This window comes from Abramis brama (assembly GCF_963993115.1).
Source record: "Abramis brama genome assembly, chromosome: 24".
Taxonomy (NCBI): domain Eukaryota; kingdom Metazoa; phylum Chordata; class Actinopteri; order Cypriniformes; family Leuciscidae; genus Abramis; species Abramis brama.
Genome location: NC_139986.1, coordinates 21,454,838 through 21,474,223, shown reverse-complemented (window position 1 = coordinate 21,474,223; position 19,386 = coordinate 21,454,838). Strand labels below are relative to the sequence as shown.

General features: G+C 37.7%; 1 protein-coding gene across 1 annotated transcript in view; it reads left to right on the top strand.

Moving 5' to 3' along the window:
- Window positions 1–8,845, top strand: part of bcl2a (BCL2 apoptosis regulator a) — a 51,896-nt gene extending 43,051 nt beyond the window's left edge. The window contains exon 2 of the mRNA XM_084103485.1: window positions 3,752–8,845. Coding sequence (XP_083959611.1) covers window positions 3,752–3,883 — 132 coding nt within the window. The 3' untranslated portion in view covers window positions 3,884–8,845. The remainder of the gene's footprint in view (window positions 1–3,751) is intronic.
- The last annotated feature ends 10,541 nt before the right edge of the window (window positions 8,846–19,386 follow it).

Below are 19,386 nucleotides of genomic sequence, written 5' to 3'. Positions count from 1 at the left end.
GATTTGTGCTCAGATTGCTTGTTGTTAAGAGGATGTGCACACCTGCAGTTCTGTACCTCCCTTGTAGACGCAGATGGCATCAGGTTTGATTGCTTGGTCCAAACCCAAGTTTGATTCCACCTTTTTCTCCTCCTCATGTCTCTTGTCATTGTACAGTTCAAAAGTTTGGGGTTCGTAAAATATTATTACATTTTTACAAATATTATAACTTTTTTCTATTTTTATATATTTTTTTATGAATCATTAGAATTCATAGAAATCATTAGAAATAATTTTAATATGTTGATTTGGTGCTCAAGTAAAAAAAAAATATTGTTACCACTTAATATTTTAGTGGTAACCGAGTTAAAAAAAATTGAGGATTATTTCATAAATAGAAAGATCAAAAATACAGCATTTATTTAAAATAGTAATCTTTTTTGTCATATTATACTTTTTACTATCTTTTTTGAATATATATATATATATATATATATACTTTTTTTTAAAGCACTAGAAATAGAAAGCATTGTGCATTTCACTTTTATACAATAGTTAAAGGGATGGTTCGGAGTAAAATCAACCTAGGGTCGTTTACACCATGACCTCAAGCTGATGCTTGCCTGATGGCTTATGCTACTGCTAACCCGGACGTCGAGGTCACTTCCGTGATTTGGGAAAAGCCCGTAAAAGTCCTGGCAGAAAGCGATGCATAAGGATGTAGTGTAATGACGAATTATTCTTTTTTCCGAAGTGTTGACAACTTAGTGTTAACTGGTACTACCAACAAAATATTAGTGCATTCCTGGAACTGGGCGTCGTTACACTATATCCTTATGCATTGCTTCCTGCCAGGACTTTTACGGGCTTTTCCCAAATAACGGAAGTGACCTCGACGTCCGGGTTGGCGGTAGCATAAGCCATCAGGCAAGTGTTATTTAAATAAATTCCTGATGTACTTAGAAACTTTTCAGTGCCTCGTTTTATGAGTACAGAACCTATTTGTACTACTGTAGAAGTTTGGTACCATTCCGGGCATTATTAGTGGGGTAATTTACGAGATATACCTTGGATCCATTAGCGCCTGCACTAAGCCATTCGGCTGATATCTCTAAATAAGCTCTAACTTTAATAATGTTAATTTTTCAGTGACTCTTTCTGCAGGCTAGCCTAGGCTACATCTTATGCCAGTAGGTGGCAACAAGTGGGTGTCTCTATGGGTGAGTCATTAAAACATTTACAATCAATTTTGAGAGAGAGTCATTGAATTATTATTTCACCTGATTCTTTTAAAAACACGGATTCATTTAGAAACAGAACATCACTGGTAATTTAAAAACAATTGGGGGAAAATGAAATTGGACAAATTAAGACGTTTTGTTTCATAACTCAAATCAATGGACTTTTACAGAGTTAGTGCTTTGTGTTGCATCAGCATATTTTAATTTGAAATGCCTGAGAGAAAGCTGCTCACCATGTCTTTCTCTATCCCTGTATACCTGTCAAGTCACGGTTAGTTTTATCTGATGTTTCTGGATTCAAATGCTCTGTGTCTCAGCATGTGCTGGTAATTCACAATAGGCTGTGTTGCACTGCTTTCTCACTCTCTTTTCAACTGCAGTTCTCTTGCCCGTGAAACAGAATAATGTAATTCAAACAGTTGGGCATGGGGCGGCCCCCTCGCTGGGCCAGCCCGGACCCAAGCAGCGCCTGCAGGATGATCATGCACCACTGTCAGCCACAATAAAACCACAGCTTTACTTATTGAGTAGGGAACTGCGCGCTGCATGGGGATCTGGAGATCAAGAATGAGAAGAGATATACACACTCATGTTTCAGCTGAGGATGGAAATCAAAAGGAATTTTTACGATTCTGGATCCGATTCCTCTTAGCGATTCCGGATCCTTAACAGTTCCATTACTGATTTTTGGAGAAGAAATATTTGGAAATAGGCATGCAATTCTTATTGTATTGACTGCACTCAGCAGTCTGTTGCCAAATAATTTCAGACTTCAATGGACCGGATATGTAACAAAACTTGATTAACTAAAAAGAACTGGCTAAGAGTCATTCATTCGGGAAACTATAGGTAATTCATTAACATGACCATCTTATGAGAGACAACTGTTTGGGAATCAGGCTACATCGGTCAAGCTATGCGTTTGATTCACTAAAACAAACTGGTTCATAAGCGACCACACAGTATGTTTCAGTAGGATTTATTAGATTCAGTGAACAGTAGTGCAGTAAACACGATGAAAGTTATTTTTGTTATTAACTGTGGACTGTCTGGTAAACTCTGTTCCCAGACGCAATTTTAGCACACATTTTCTTGCTCACATTCCTCACAAACACACGCAGAGGGTTTCAAACAGGAGTGCATGGGTGGATGCTGCTGGGGGTCTTGTGATTAAACCCAAAAAACACCAACTGAGACACACTCACACCTAAGTACACGTAAATGCAAACACACATTCACACGTTCACAAACACCTTCTTGTTTACGCAGGGGGCCAATAGCTCACACAGCTTCGCCAACAGCCTGAAGATCGAGAGAAATCAATGGTATCATTCGATTGCATCAGCAATGTTTTGTCGCGTTCATAACCTACGGCTTTGAATTCTCCTGGAAGTTTATTTCGAAAAGGGGCTGTCCCTCATTTTGTCTGTACACTATTCATTTACACCGCCTGCTCTGGGGGAAATAACCTAATTATTTCCTTATAAACAGGAGGGGGATGAACTCTGTCATTTCCTTGTGCCAAATGCAGATAAGTATTTATGTTTGAGTGTAGGATTTCAGCTCTCCAAATGCGTGAAAGACGCTTTAGCTAGTCTGCAGCGAGTCTGGCTGGAGAAGGAAACGCAGTTGTGCGTAGGAGTGATGAGACAGTGGAAGCCCTGGCACAGAGACCCTGTCTTATACGCTCTTCTTCCCTTATTTCCCTATTTCCTCCTTCTCTTCGTCTGTGAGTGGGCTCACAGGGAGCCGGGCTCAATGTTATGGATTTGAGCTGTCTTCTTTGTGCCTGCCCCCTCTTTCTCTCTATCTTTCAACGGGTTTCTCTCTCCGGGCTGGACGGTGTCCCGGAGGAATTTGGCTACACAGATGTGGAGTGTCTGTTAAAGAGGAGGGTTGCGCTTGTTTCAAACCCCCCTGCGAAAACACATAATTTCCCTATACATGGCAATTAGACACGTTACACATTACAGACCTTCTATCAGACACTGAATGTGTGATATTATGTTGTGTGCTTTAGATTTGTTGCCACATTGTCTTTTGCCAGAATTAGGGCTGGAACTAATGATTAATTTGCTAACTGATAATCCAATGATTACCCAGTAATTCTATTTAAATATATACACATGCATAAAACATCTAGGTTTTATGTGTAGGCTATATTTTATTTATTTTTATTCAGGATGCATTAGGTTGATCAAGAGTGACCATTTACATTGTTACAAAAACCTATTTCAGATGAATGCTCTTTTTTAATTATTATAGTTATTAATACAGTGAAAATACAGTTTAGAGGTCATTCCACAAAAATATTAGACTGCAAAATGCTGCAATTGACCAACCAGAGTCCAAATATTCCAAAGTCAAGTGTTTCCAATCTTTACAGTCTAGCTGTTGGCATTTATTGTCCATGTTTTTTGCATTTTCCCTTTTGCAGTGGAGCAATGGACACTGTGACTTTTAAATTAGTATGTTTATAATAATTTCAGCCCTATGTCTGTTCCTAATGTTCTGCTTTCTTTTTCTTTCAGGATGCCTTTGTGGAGTTGTACGGTCAGCAGAGAGACTCTATGTTCCATCCATTGTCGTACCTAACGAAAGTGCTTGGATTGGCAGCGCTGGGCTTGGCAGGAGTGACCATTGCCTTTTTCGCTCAGAAGTGACAGCCCTGCGGGTCTCTCCGCCTATCCATCTCACTTTCTCTGCCTGTCTCTCCTCTTCAGCTTATCAAAGCATCTCTCAGCGCCACACTGCCCCGCTAAGCCCGGCACCAGTGCCCTTCAAAGGCCGCCGCTGATCCGATGCCCCTCCAGCCACGGGAGCTACAGCGCTCACGCTATTTCACCCTCTCTGGAGTGAAGAAAACACAAAGAAAAAGAATACAGAATGAGGACTCGCAGGAACGCTCCCACACTTTAACTATGATGCTCGTCACTGCCATGTACAGTTGCGCTCACACAGAGATTGACACACAAAACACGTGCACACACAAACACATGCTCACGTACTTCATATGGACGTTTTATCTTTAAAGTTGGTTTCTTATGTATGAAACAAGTACAAAGAGATTTTTAAACTTAAGATTGTGCTTTTTTGACATTTTGATATCAGGTTTTTTGGCATTTTGTAGCATGAATCAAAAAAAAGAGAGGAAAATAAGAAAGTTTGCCGGCGTGAATGTAAATAACTTCTCCACTTTTTGCATGTGTGGAGAAAGAGACTCTTTCAGCTACTTTGTTGCATGATGGCATTTTGAACTTGGCCACCCACCTCTACTTTGTTGATTCGAGGTGTTTTTTTTATGTTTTTGTTTATTTCTGTCTCTCACTCCATTGGATGGACCTCTTGAGATCTCCCGTCAAACCAACAGATGTTGAGTATTCCTCATTAAAAAGTTCCTCTTTGATTTGCTCCGTGTCTTACTGTTTGGTGAGCACAAAGAACATGCCAACAATCAAACCGAAGCGGATATCATGATGTAATCTCACCCAGCATGGTTCGCGGAGTGGTCTGACCCAAATCACCCCTTTTTGAATGTAAAGACTGGAAGTTATACTTCTGTTGGGTTTCCTTTTTATTTTTTTGTTTTGGTTTGATTGGTGCAAAATGCGTTAAAAGAGCAATTCTGATGGTAAATTCCATTTTCGAGGGTATTGTGTATGTGTAAAGTCTGTATACATGTAGTGTAAGTGTGTGTGTACGTCTGTAAATAGATTGTGTTGAGAGAGCTGGACTTGGCTCTGTTCTGGTGGAGAACGCGGGCGACCCGCCAGTTGTGTCCAGCCCAACCAGGTGTGTATGTGCGTCTGCAGATGAAACGGACAGGTGGCAGCTGGGAACAGAAGTTCATTCAGGCTGGCATGATAGGCATGCAGGCCAGCGGAGCTTTGAAAAGACTCTGAACACAACGGACTATGTAATTCACGGCTCAGGTGTATCACTTTTCCCTCCTCGCCGCCCCTCCAATGTTATCTTTCTTGCATAGTAGATTACAGGCACCTTGTGAGCTGTAGATTTTTGGATGCCCCAACAACCAAAGAAATCCGATCCGTCTTCTGTAACTTCCGCCCCAGAGAGAATCTCATCTAGTGATATACCACAAGTCCCGAGTGTGTTCCACTGGGAGGGTTGATTTCTCATTCACAGGAAGATACTGAGACACCAGCTTTTCCTAATGTCTTTTCCCCCTCAGATGTCCATTAAAGTCACTGGTGTAGATTTAGCGCTCTTTGTCTCTGTGTCAGGGAGAGAATTATTTACATATAAAGCACAAGGTTGAGCAAAAATTCTGGATGGGCATCCTGTCAATTCATAAGTTTGAATTTGAATTTGAATTGAGTTAGCCATGCCCCACGGAATTGGAATTTTACTTAGAATAACAGGAAGATGAATTTACTAAATTGCAATTCAAAGAAATTCAGCAAATAAGGCATTACTTTCAAACAATGCTGTCAAGCCAACATTCAAGGTTTGTCCCAACAAACTTTTCTTAGTTGATTAAACTTAAGAATTTTGATTTAAAATTCATTAAATTCTTACTTTATTCTATTCAAATTCAGAAATTAAATTTAAAAGCTTTCTAAATTCAATTCCAAATGGAGCACAACTTTGATACTGTGTCTACAGACTTCAGTCAGAGTGAACAGTTAATGTGGCGTGAACGAAAAAGAGGCTGTGAAGGATGAACGTAAATGGTTATAGTATATCTAATTTAAGTTTTCTGGAAGTATTTTTGGTCCCACTTTATATTAAGTGGCGTTAAGTACTATGTACTTACAGCAAAACATAAGTACAATATACTTATTGTGTCCATGTTGTATTGTAAAACACTTTTGCTGCTATTGAGAATGTGATATGGGTAAGGTTAGGGACAGGTGTGGTGGATTGGGTAGGTTTAAGGTGTAAGGGAAGGGGCAACTGTGTAATTACAAATGTAATTACATAAATGAATTACAGCTGTAATTACATGCAGGAATTGTTAAAATGTAAGTACAATGTAAAAACATGTAGTTACACAATAAGTACATTGTATCAAATTATTAATTTCAATGTAAGTACATAGTACTTAAAGCCACTTAATATAAAGTGGGACCGTTTTTTTTTTTTTTTTGTTTACTTGAAATTTTCAGAAAGACATTTCAGTATTTTGTTGGCTTAACAGCCCTTAGTATGCAACATAAACAAACTGTACTTCTTTCCTTCACAGTCTCATTTTCATTCTAGTCAATACTCTAAGGATCCATGTCAGGATCGACTTTATCTAGTCTATCAACACAGCTCTCTCGAGTGTGTAATGGTACAGATTAAACATTCGCTATCTTATAGTGTACTATATTGATGCACCCTTTATCGGATGGTGCAGGACTGTATCAGAATATGTTAAAGCGAGTTTTTAGGACTCACACTGTAAGATCATTTTACTTTAGCTGCTAAAGATCTAGCAATGTAAGACAACAGGGTGTGGAGTTGAGCTTCTCCCTGTTGCTGCACCATATGAAGCTGCTCGTGGATGAACCAGCGTATAACTGCCACTGCTGGAGCGGAACTAGTCCATCCACTCCTTAAGTCTCACTTACCCTCTGGTTAGGAGAAGCTGAGAAGTCTATTACAATCAAGACTCTTGATGCACCTATTCGAGTCTAAGAGGACTTGAGTGTTTGATTAATTAGCATCAATTTCTATTCACAAGCGATTTTCAAATACAGTTTGTCAAATTCCTCTGCACCTTTTATAAAGCAATGCCTCAAGTGTAATCAAGCAGTGATTGTAAAGGAAATTTGTTTGGAAATTTGACTTTGACAAAAAAGAGACTTAGATGAAAAGATAGGATGAAGGATGCAGGAAATGTGCAGTCTAGTTGGTAAAGGTGTGTAGGTAAATGTATAAATCATAACGTTCTTATGTAGCATGTGTGTATACATCAAAATCATTTGCATTGTAAGGGGCCATACACACAGAATGACTTTTTTTGCCTTTAAAAACGTCAGATGCAGGGCAATGAGGGAAAAAACACAAGCTCTAAAAAAAATTATAACACCATATCATGTGTGAGACACTGCAAAAGGCGTTAGACGCAACTGCAACCATCTAATGCACAATGGAAAAGCAGCGCAGTGGACTGCAAAAGCATGTTTTATGTGAACGGCCCCTAAAACCATGTGTCCTAACCATGATGAAGCAAAATCCCACTCCATATAGCTGCATATTGAAGCTTAAGTGTGTAATTTCTGCATCACTAGACTGAATTTGACTGTTTTTAAACAGGTTTCCCAAAAACTCCGCCCGGAGACAAAATCAACAGCCCCGCCCCAAAACGCACCGCATTGGCTGAACCAGTGTTGCTGTTGTCGGGCAGGTTAGGATGTTCAAACAAACAGATCAATATTTTGAAAACACCACAGAGCTGCAGTGTTTCATTTTTAGTGCACTCAACATATAACCGTTGTACTAACAAGTTTTAACATAAAAATGACATTTCAGGTTTAAACATGAAATATGTTCTGATTGGCTGTCTCATTACACAAAATTGTTCCTTTCTCTGTTAAGAGACAAGTAAAATGATGCTCGGAGACTACACTTGGTTAGACACCCTGTGAGAGTGGCCATGGAAAGGTGTAACTTGGTTCATCTCCAGGGTGAATATTATATTTTATTTAAAATATTCTGTATCTCTTTTTTTTACAATGTAAATTATCTTTTACCCCTTTACAGAAAAAAATCTGAATTCTGAATGTAAAAATAGGATCAGCTCTGATCAGCTAAAGCACTCGCTTTCAAAGTTGTGTGGCTTATACTTCTGCAAAAAAATCTCCATCTGTCAGTTCATTCCTCATTCTTTCATACATTCTTTCATTCTCGTCATACAGATGGAAAGAGGATGGGCTTTTGTTTTAGCTCACGTCCTGTCTGACAAATATGGAAGTGAGATTTAAACTGCCGGTGATCTGTTAAGAGTAAAATTTCAATTACATTCTCCATGGTTGCACTGGTTTGGTGTTTAACTATGTTAGTTACATTGTGCATTCTTTCATCTCCAGCTATACAGCTTCATTTTACTCGAGTTTCGGAGCGATTTTCATATTGTGTTCAATATAAATGACTCATTTTGTGTGTCTATTCTGAAATAACCCCCCACGCCCTATCAGATCAAATGGAAAAGATTATAAAAATGTTTTTTTGTTTTTTTTCCTTCGGCAGCTACTATAATGCATTCATTTTACAATACTTTCCTTTGAGGAAAAAAGAAACTGATTTTCTACTTTGATTTCTTTGCTTTCTTTCTTTTTTAATGACTTTGCTGCCATACCTTCCCTCATATATCACATATCCATTAAAATGTAGCAAAATATCTGGAGGATTTTAATATAGAGACAGGAGTTTATATTTGATTTCCAAAAATCTCATTTTTCCACCATTATCCTGTTTGTCTTCTTGTCTTGTATGCCCTCTCAGCATGTAGCATTCAAAAGCAATTGTTCATGTTTTTTTTCTTTTTTGTTTGTTTAATTTATCCCCTTAGCACTTGTGAGTTTTAAATATGTCAATATCATTTTGTGTACGTATCCATGTCATAAGCTAACAGTTATGTGTCCTAATTAAATAAACCTTGCCTTATCATCTGAGAAGAGCTGTCATGGTTTGCATCACTGAGTCAGAAACTCCAATATGCCGCTTTGGATTCTGTCATGTTTTGCTGTACTCTAAATTGAAGGCAGCTAGGGAATCGTTTTAACAGGCCAGCTGTATATCAGGAGTGTTTAAAGCAAGAAAAGGAGAAGGTTGGCAACGGTGTCTCACGGGAGATGAGGATTTAACCAATCAAAATGAGCCATGTGTACAACCTTCTGTTTAACCTGGGGGTCTTTCTTGAGACATTGTAGTTTTACATATGCTCAGAATAAAGGAATACGCATGTTTACCGTTTATAGCAGTCATTTGCAAATTTCACCATCTCTCACAAAAACATACCATGATCGTATCAGGTGGTAATTGAACAAATGGAATTTGGGGAATTGTTTACATTTTCTGCACTGATTTGGGGGGAAAAATATGTGGACTTATGCATTTTTACATGGTAAAATTATGTTAAACGGGGCTCATAGTCTTTTTGATAGCTGAAAAGCACAATCATAGTAACAAGTAAAAAAAACTAAGTCTTTTAAGTCATGCCATGTAGTATACCCAAATAAACTCGCATGTCAATTCAATCGATGGCCACCTTGAGTAAAAACACGAATTTTGCGATTAATCGACATCTTCATTTCAATGGGTTGCATGGCAAAAATAAACATACAACTCGACCGGTGTAGCCTGATGACTCTTATTAGCTAATGATTTTGATGGATTAATAACATACAGCGCGACCAGTGCAGCACGATTCACATTGTGAAATGAATTTGACTTGACTTAGGGTACGTTTATACGACAACGATGTACTTAAAAATGAAAACGTTTTTCCTTTGCGCTATTTGCGTACAGGCGACAAGTTTGTCAAAATGTTCCCGCGTTTGAACGACTCAAATCTGCCGATGTCACTTTGTAAAGAAAAACTACGTGCCGACTGAACACATAACACACATGCGCATTATGTCACTGTTTTCACAAATTAAGATTTTGTAGTTTACATGGAGACGACAACGGTGTTGTATTCAAAAACGTGCAATTTGAAACCCGTTTTCAAATGTTTGCATTTTCAGACCCCCAAAACGGCGTTGTTGTGTAAATGAATGGCTAAAGCGCATAAAAAGTTTTTAGTTGAAAAACGCCCCCTCAGTGTTTTTCTACAATTTCTCCAGTTCAGTTTTCTTCAACAAGATGTCCATCTCCTTCTTCTAAAAGTGTCTTTTGTAACCTAGATGTACTGAACCATCTGTCAGGTCTTGAACCTCAAATGCAAGGGCACACGTGCATACACTCTAAAACAGTAGCTCCACCGTATGATTCTCAAGGGTGCATGTTACATTGCAAAAGCTGCCTATGAAAAAGAACACACACCAAGAACGAGAAAGAAAGTAAAGCTGTATGGATCCGTCAGCCACAAGAGGCCGCCATTGATCTGTGGTTCAAACGCTAACCTCTACTTTTGGCCAGGGGGATTTGATTGATGGAGTAAACCTTGATGACAATGATGATGATGCCGATGATGAATGATGAGCACCATGAGCTGTAATCTGGGACTTATTTTGCGTGTTGTGTGCCGCCGGGTGTAAACATAACGCCATTTCCTCTGAGATTTCACTCATGTGATATTAGATTAACTTCCTACAGCATCTAAAGCCCTACAATCACAATCTCAAGCCTCCACCCGCACAAAACTACGAGACGTCGGAGAGAAAGAGAGCTGAGCCTCAGAGGGACGCACCCGGGGGAAGAGGAAGGTTAAATTAACTTGAGCCTAGAGTTCTCTGTGCAAAAACTACTCTCTCAGCGGATGAAATATTCCACATATGTGGAAGAAGGAGAATTTTAAATTATATCAGTTTTAGTTAGTAGAGCTCGTACATGCTCAGAGTTCTCATAATTGCTGGCAATTGAGGGTGTTCTTGTAACTTCTTGGGGATATGAACCTGATGATGATGGCAAAAATTACACCAGCTTCAGATTTCTAAGTGCAGAACAGCGGAAAGTATGCATGATATGTCCAAGATCAAAGCAAACGCACTGCGTCCAAAGGGATGCATATTAACATCTGAGGCTAAAGTAATGGAACTAAATCTTTAATATCGTAAGTGCATAACAATGGTTGCCTATAGATTTATCTATTTTTGTTTTTAATAGGAAATGACAACACATTTTTTGTCCTTGCTCACTTTGTGTGAGATAAGGCAGCATAAAAAAATCAGTAGAAAAAGGGAAAGGTGCTGGTTATTTTCTGCCAGGATATTATCCGTTAAATACAAAGTTCTGCCATGAAACTCTAGATGGCGCTGGCTGAAAGGTTCTTAACTCAATCTGTTTGCAATCATGACATTCTCTATAGGACACAGCTGATTGGTTCCTGATGTATCAGTTGCTCAACCTTCAAATACTTGGTCAGCATTTGCTGTAACTGTTGCAGCGCGCTTTCAGAAACCCTCCACCTTCCCCAGCTCCACCTGTATGGATCTTCTACGGGTAATTAATGTATGCTATATTGTACAGTAGCATGTCTGTGTATGAATAAAGTCCCATACTTTCTCTGCAACAGCAGCAATAACAGCAGCAGCAGCGTAGCAGATCTATTCTGCCAAGACCAAACATATTATACCTTTTCATATCCATTACCATGCCAAACACTCTGAGAGTTGTCATGACAAAAATGGGGGTTGTGCACAGCAAACTTCTGTATTCTGTAAAACAGGTTGCATCACTTCCGGTTCAGGAATTTAGTATGTGCTTTGTTAAATATAGCAGTTTTACTCAAGATACAAGGAATGAACAAAGATAAGCATCACTAACATTTAGATATTTAAAATGAATAAAACAGCAACAATAAAAAGAACTACTTATGTTAGCTGATTACCTTAAAAGTCCATATATCGCCGTCAGTTGTATTGGCGTTAACACTTTCTCTGTCAAAGCGGATGCAATGAGACCTGTTTTCCTGTTTGTTCATGTGATTTTATATATACATATGTGTATTTTATAATACAGGTAAAACACCTGTGAAACTCTATATGGAAAATTCCCACATTAACTTTTTGTAGGTAAATAAATAAATAATGATTTAAATTCTTTAAAGTCTTTACTAAATTGCTAAATATTTTAATCAAATGGTAATTAATTAATTTAGCTAGTAAGTTAGTTATTCAGTAATGCAGTCAGTAATGCATTTTCATTATATGAAAATTAACACCATTGACATATGAATTGTTCCACATGGTAAAAGTTTATGCAAATAATCTGAGAAAGGTGCAACTTGATTGGACTGACCAAATTTATGTACAGTAAATGGCTGATTTATTTTGATTTTCAAAGATATTTTGTGTCAGTATTTTATAAGCATTATACTTCTTTAAGAATTGAATTTTACCAAACTGACAATATATGTTTTAGAGAACATATTTAGTGCTTCACTTGGCCAAAAGCAAAATTCCAAATAAAAACTTTGGGGAATTTTTGAATAATGTTTGAATTCCATAAAAGCATAAAATAAAATAACTCAAATCCTCTGCCTTCCTTTTTTAGGTTGGTCTGGCTTCTCTCATTTCTCTGATCCCTGACACACATCACTCACCTCTTTCTATCCTCCACTGGCTCTGCTTTTCTGAGCTTCGGACTGAAATTCTTGACATGAAAGTTTAGTCTCTCAAACTGAATTTTTATACGCTGCAACACACATCTCATACAGTTCTTATTCGGAACCAGACTGGATAGTAATTAGGCTTCTTTACCAAGAAGGCATATCCAACCAATTAGAAGTGTTTGTATTCATTTAAGTTTATTACTGGTGCTTATGCAAATCTTGTCACCATATGACAAGAGTCTGGTCATAGATAGGCTATTTCAGTTGGGAACTACGGAATAAGGAAACTGTATGTTAAAATAGTTATAAATTAGTTTGCATTGCTTTAATCAAATTTTACAGCTAATTTTTGCGGGTGAAATCCTGTCATTTCCCTAGGAACTCCCACGATCTAGAATTTCAAGTAAGGGTGAAATATTTCTCCATGCAAATTTTGCAATGGGCTCTACGGAAATCTGCTTGGTTTGAAAGTGAATTCTGTGTTGGTTGTGCTTCATAAAATCACTAAATTATTGACAATAGACAATAGTAGACTGAGTACAGTTGAGACACTTTTTGCGTTTTGATTTTTCACACAAAAATAGATACTGAAAAGAAGTGAATTTCATTAGATTATAGACTAAGATATTATCAATCAATAATACCCACAAGTAGTTTATATTTTCCACAATTAGCTCATAAAAATAAGGTGCTTTTTGTCTCAACCTTGTCTCAACTGTACCCATATGTGGTACAGACAGTTGAGACAGTGCATGGTACAGTTGAGACACCCATTTCTAATTATTTTGCAATTACCTTGCATGACACAATACCATGAAATATACCAGTTTTTAGGGCACAGAATAACGTTTGTGGTGATACCAGTTACGTTTAACAGTCACATAAGGATAATAAGCTATTCATTGTGGAGAGTGCATGGTGAAGTGAACGTCCTACCTTAGAAAAAAAAAAAAAACTTTTCCCGATATCTTCGGATGCGTCCGTTGTTCAAATTCCACACGATCAAAGAGAACACTAATACGCATGTGCACAGCAAAAATCACAACTTGTGCTTGCTGCGAACGCAAGTTATTTAAGGTGTCTCAACTGTACCTATGTCTCAACTGTACACAGTCTACTCTACTTTATTGCAAACAAAACTTCGCTAATGTGACCTCACCAACGTCGGCATGAAACGTAAGTTGCAATAGTATTTTCTTCCCTATCTTCCCCTATATATCCGAGTGAAATGGCTTCTTGAACAAGAAAAAATTTAGGGTGAACGTTCATTTTGTCTATTGGGAATTGATTGGATCGTTGGACGATTGTGGTTTGTTATTTCTTTGATCTCGTGTGATTGACAGGTTGTCCCGCCCTCACGCCAGGAAACAGGTCATTAGAGAAGAGATGTCGCTGCAAGAGGGTTGGGAAATTATTTTGATTAAAGATTATGAGGGTACAAGAATAAAAAAAATTATGAGCATGGATAAATGAATGATAAATACTGCAATATTCCATAAAAAAAAATATAATTTTGATTTCATGGTGACTTCAACATGTTAGCTAGAGAGATGGTGGTATGGAGGGTTATTACAGCTGAAGACAAAGACGAATTATCTTGGTGTGCAATGAAAATAACTACTAAATTTAATGAATGTGTGTAGAGAGACCAGCAGTAGCTGTGGGTCCCTTTTTGCCACTCTGACACAATGAGCACAAGCCTGGCCGGCTGTTAGTTTTACTAGGTCACCAACAGACACATTTATCCTTGAAGTGCTCCGGAGAGGGCAAAAACAATGGTGATCTTGTCAGCGCAGAGCTGGAAAAAAATGCATGGTGTTTGACCGGAGAACCAGAAACGTTAGACATGTCGTGGGAATCTACGGAGCCTCACAAAATGTTTACAAAGGCTGTCTGTGCACTTCCACAAACCTGCTGCCACAGCGAAACGACCCTGGCTGAAGGAATAGTTTGGGACTTTGGATGACTGGTGTTGCTAATCAAACACACTTGATGTGAAGAGACTCAAAGGAGACAGTCAGGAGAAGTAAACCTATTTAAATCTGTCACGGCCACCGATATGACCCTGAAATGTCTGCTCTTTGTAAACTTTTGATCACACACACACACACAAAAATCCTCAAAGGTATAGTTCACCCAAAAATGAAAATTCTGTGATTAATTACTCACCCTCATGTCGTTCCAAACCTGTAAGATTTTCATTAATCTTCAGAAAACAAATGAATAAAATGCACGAATGAGCTTTCTGTCCCTCCACTGACAGCTACGCAACTACCACTTTGGCACTTTAAAAAGTTCATAAAGAGATCATAAAACTAATCCATATGAATTGAGCGGTTTAGTCCAAATTTTCTGAAGAGACATGATTGCTTTAAATGATGAACATATTTAATTAAGGCTTTTATTCACATATAAACAAGTATTGATCAGCGCATGACACTTTTTCCCACACTTTTTCCCGCCCCAAACCAGTTCAGGAGAAATACCGATTCTGCAGCCAATTCTTATTGGTCATGTCAAGAATCACAGTACTGATTGTCTACAGCAGGGGTGTCCAAACTCAGTCCTGGAGGGCCACTGTCCTGCAGAGTTTAGCTCCAACCCCAATTAAACACACCTGAACCAGATAATCAGACCTTGATTATCTGGTTCAGGTGTGTTTAATTGGGGTTGGAGCTAAACTCTGCAGGACAGTGGCCCTCCAGGACTGAGTTTGGACACCCCTGGTCTACAGCAAACACTGATCCCTAAACCCGTCACTGTAACCTTAACCAATGAAATTAGCTGCAGGGTGGGATTTCTGGGATTTCCGAACATAAACAGAAGCTCAACCGAACCTGCTTGACGTGGGAACAAACCTCATTTGTTCTTGCGAAAGAATTAACCTCATTGGTGGTAGTGGTACCTCAAAGTGGTAGTTGCGTAGGCTGTCTATTGAGGGACAGAAAGCTCTCAGATTTCATCAAAAAGATCTTCATTTGGGTCCCGAAGATGAACGAAAGTCTTACGGGTTTGGAACGACTTGAGGGTGAGTAATTAATGACAGAGTGAACTATCCCTTTAAGTGACTTAAATATCATTTAGCTCTTGCTTTCATGCAACTGGCTGAAATAAAATTGAAAGATCTAAAAAAAGATCCTTAAACACATTAATAAAATGCTATTTCAAAGCATAATACAATATAATATAACAATATATGATATATCATTGTATCATTGAAAAATTCCAAATAAAGCAAATTCCTATTTTTTGGACGTTCACCTACTGCCCTCTGGTGGGCAGTCATTAAAACACCTTATTCTTTAACATTTGTTGAGAAACAAAACGAAATGGAAGCAACCTTTATATATCTGTTTTGAAATTAGGTCCTATAGATTTATAAAACATATAAACTTTACTTGCTTATGTAAATACATTTTCAATGCTCAAATTTAAACTCCAATAGCAGCACACCACAATCAAGGACCGGTTCTATATCCTACGGCTAGCAACAAAGAAAGACATAGCATCATATTCATTCATTACTTTATGTGTTGAATATTTATATGAGGATACCAATGAAGAAAACTTGAACTAAAACACAAGCAAGAAAAAGATTGTGTCAGATGAAAAGACATGCGTCAAATAATTAAATGTCTGAAACAATGCTGTAACAATAAACAGAAGCTGTCGGAACCTCGTCTACATGTAACATTTATCTGTGGAGTGGCATGGACATGTGACAGCACATCAGTCTGGCTTCATCCATCATGTTCAGACAGCCAGTAGTGGAGGTCCACAGGCATCAGTACTGAGCCGTGTGAAGTCTCGTGTGAAGAAGAAGAAGCAGGCAGAGCTGATTAACATGCAGGTGTTGGTTCTCTCTTGCATATTGAGCACTGCAGCTCAGAAAGAGATTTAGCAATGACCCAGTCAAGGACACAAGCGTGAACATGTGTTTGAGTGGGTAAATAAGCACATGGAAGAGTATTTTGGAGACATCGATTGAGATTCCTTCTGTAAGATTTCTTCCTGGATGCATTTTGCAAGATCTTTTTTATTTTTGTATTTTTTTTATCTCAGGCTTGCTTTGTCAGCATTACACAACAGCTAGTCTGGAATTGACTAACACTGTTTAACTGCTGAAAAGATGTCTTTTGACAAACAGAATAGTTTAACTTGGAACAGGAACTCCAATTCTCACAGGCTCACCAAAATTGGACGATAGAAGATTGGAAAAATGTTGCTTGGTCTGATAAGTCTTGATTTCTGCTGCAACATTCAGATAGGGTCAGAATTTGGTGTAAACAACATGAAAGCATGGATCCATCCTGCCTTGTACCAATGGTTCAGGCTGGTGGTGGTTTAATGGTGTGGAGGGTATTTTCTTGGCACATTTTGGGCCTCTTAGTACCATTTGAGCATCATTTAAACGCCACAGCCTACCTGAGTATTGTTGATGACCATGCATCCCTTTATGAACACAGTTTACCTTCTTCTGATGCCTACTTCCAGCAGGATAACACGCCATGTCACAAATCGTGTCAACGTGGTTTCTTGAACATGAAAATGAGTTGACTAAACTCAAATGGCCTCCACAGTCACCAGATCTCAATACAGTAGAGCAGCTTTGGGATGTGGTTGAATGGGAGATTCGCATTCTGCAGCAAATGCGTGATCCTATCATGACATTATGGACCAAAACCTCTGAAGAATGTTCCAGTGTTGAATCTATGACATGAAGAAATAAAGGGATAGTTCCCATTACAAAAAAGTTCATTTTATTAAGTAGCTATACTTCAGTAGTTCAGTAGCTTTATACTGCAAGTTTTCTTTAAGTGAGCATAACATCATACTTACAGTTTACTATTACGCTTCAAGAGATCACACAAAATCTTTTTTTTTTCTTTTTTTTTTTTGCAATTCACTGATTTGGTTCATTTTCAAACAGCACAAATGTATAAAGCAAAAAACAACCTATACTCCCTGACATTATTCAAAAATATTTTTTTAATAGAGAAGGGAGATATAATTTTATGGGGGAGTGCAACTTAAAACATCTTTGTGTTAACATTCAAATGTTTTTGTATTTCTATATGTGGAGTGAAGCTGTGGAACGGATGACCCAGTTCAAAAAGCGACACAAAAATGATTTTCAAAACTATAGGTATTCTCACAGATAATTTATTTGTTTGTTTGTTTTTTTACACTATTTATTCTCTATGGTGGATATATACATATGTAAAAATAGTCCTATGTTTTATTTATATTTTTTGATGTGTGGGGATAAACATATAGGCTACATATATATAGTAAATTGTAAAATAATGTATAGTATATACGATTAAGATGATAAAATTATGTAGCCAATCTAAATGATTATTAACGAGTAGTGGAGAAGGGGGAGAATTAAATTAGCTTATTCCTACTCCTTTTCGGACTTAATATTGTTTTGTCTTTGTTTTTGTCTACTAGCTTTTATTGTATTATTTGTTCGAAATAAAGCCATTCATACTATTTATATATTATTTTTGAACTTTAATTATACTATGCTATTAGACTATTGATTTTTTTATACTTGAAATATAGCAAAGCATTCATTAAAAAAAAGCAACATTTTAAAGAAAAAGCTGATAAAATTGCATTTTTGTCAAAGTCTACGTCTGGATGGGATTCAGAACGACGATCAAAACACAGATGGAGTAGATCGACCATCAATACCCCAAAGCTTCACAGTCGTTTCCTCTTCATGGGTTCAACTTTTTTTTTTTTGGTAACTTTAGGCATTTTCAAACTTATGCTGTTTAATGTTTGATTAAATACTTGCATAATCCGTGCAGAACATTATAATGCTGGATAAAGCAAGGCCTTATACAACGTGTTTTTTATTATTCTGAGTATAATTCAAATAAAAGTTTGAATAAAAGTTGATATTGAATCAAATAAAAATCTTTTTTTTTTTTTTTTTCAAAGCACCTACAATTCCTTTCTCCCTGTCAACTGTCACTGGCATCTTTTGGTATTTTTTTGAGTCCATTCCCAGCTTTCCAAAAATCTCAGTCAGAAATTTCTCATGGTGTTGCATGAATATGTTCATGTAACATGAAGCCAACTGGATTCACTGGGTCATTGACCAGTGCAGTGTTTCTCATAGCCAGCACAGACACAAAAATCCCCCATTTGAAATGTTGTGTCATAACTAATCATTTGTGGGTAGGCTACTCAAACCTCACTGATTCCTCTAAGTTTTCACATGCCAAATCAACAATGTCTGACATGCCGGCATAAACAAGAAGGTCCGGGAATGTCGTAATATGCCATATGAAACCGGGTAATTGGTATGCCAATTCATGCAAACTAAACAGTTCACCTCGTGAGATTCTGTGGTTGCATCGTTGTGCATATACTGTTCTGGACTTGTTTAAGGTTTCGTAGGGTGTTTACTGGTATGTGCTCCTGATTACCATTGCATGTTTTAGCAAGGACAGTTTTGTAGATGTTTGAAGGGGTTTGACCGTGGTCATTTAGAAGTATGTCAGATAAAACTTGTTTTTTGGAGGGAATAAACACTTGGCATTTCCATGCTTTTGTGGTATATACGGTCTCATTTCCTAGGTAATGAATCAAACAGTCATTTGTTGCCAAATTTTTTGTCATCATTAACCAGAGAGTAAATGCACTTCCTGAATTCTGAGGAGGAGCCTTTTTCACATTCACCAGCTCTAATGTGATAGTAGCGTTTCAAAACTCTTCCCCCATACTTTCTAATGTTGTGATAATTTGAACCTTTCTGCTTCCACATCATTTGATCAGATCTAAAGTCCATGTTAGGTTTATCTGACTGTGAACTTTTGTATAGGAACACATCATCACCCTTTGGATGTAATGGTGGTTCGCTTGAAATAAACTCAATGTATTTTTCAACATCATCTAGAGTTGCTTCTGCTTCTTTAAGTGTAAACT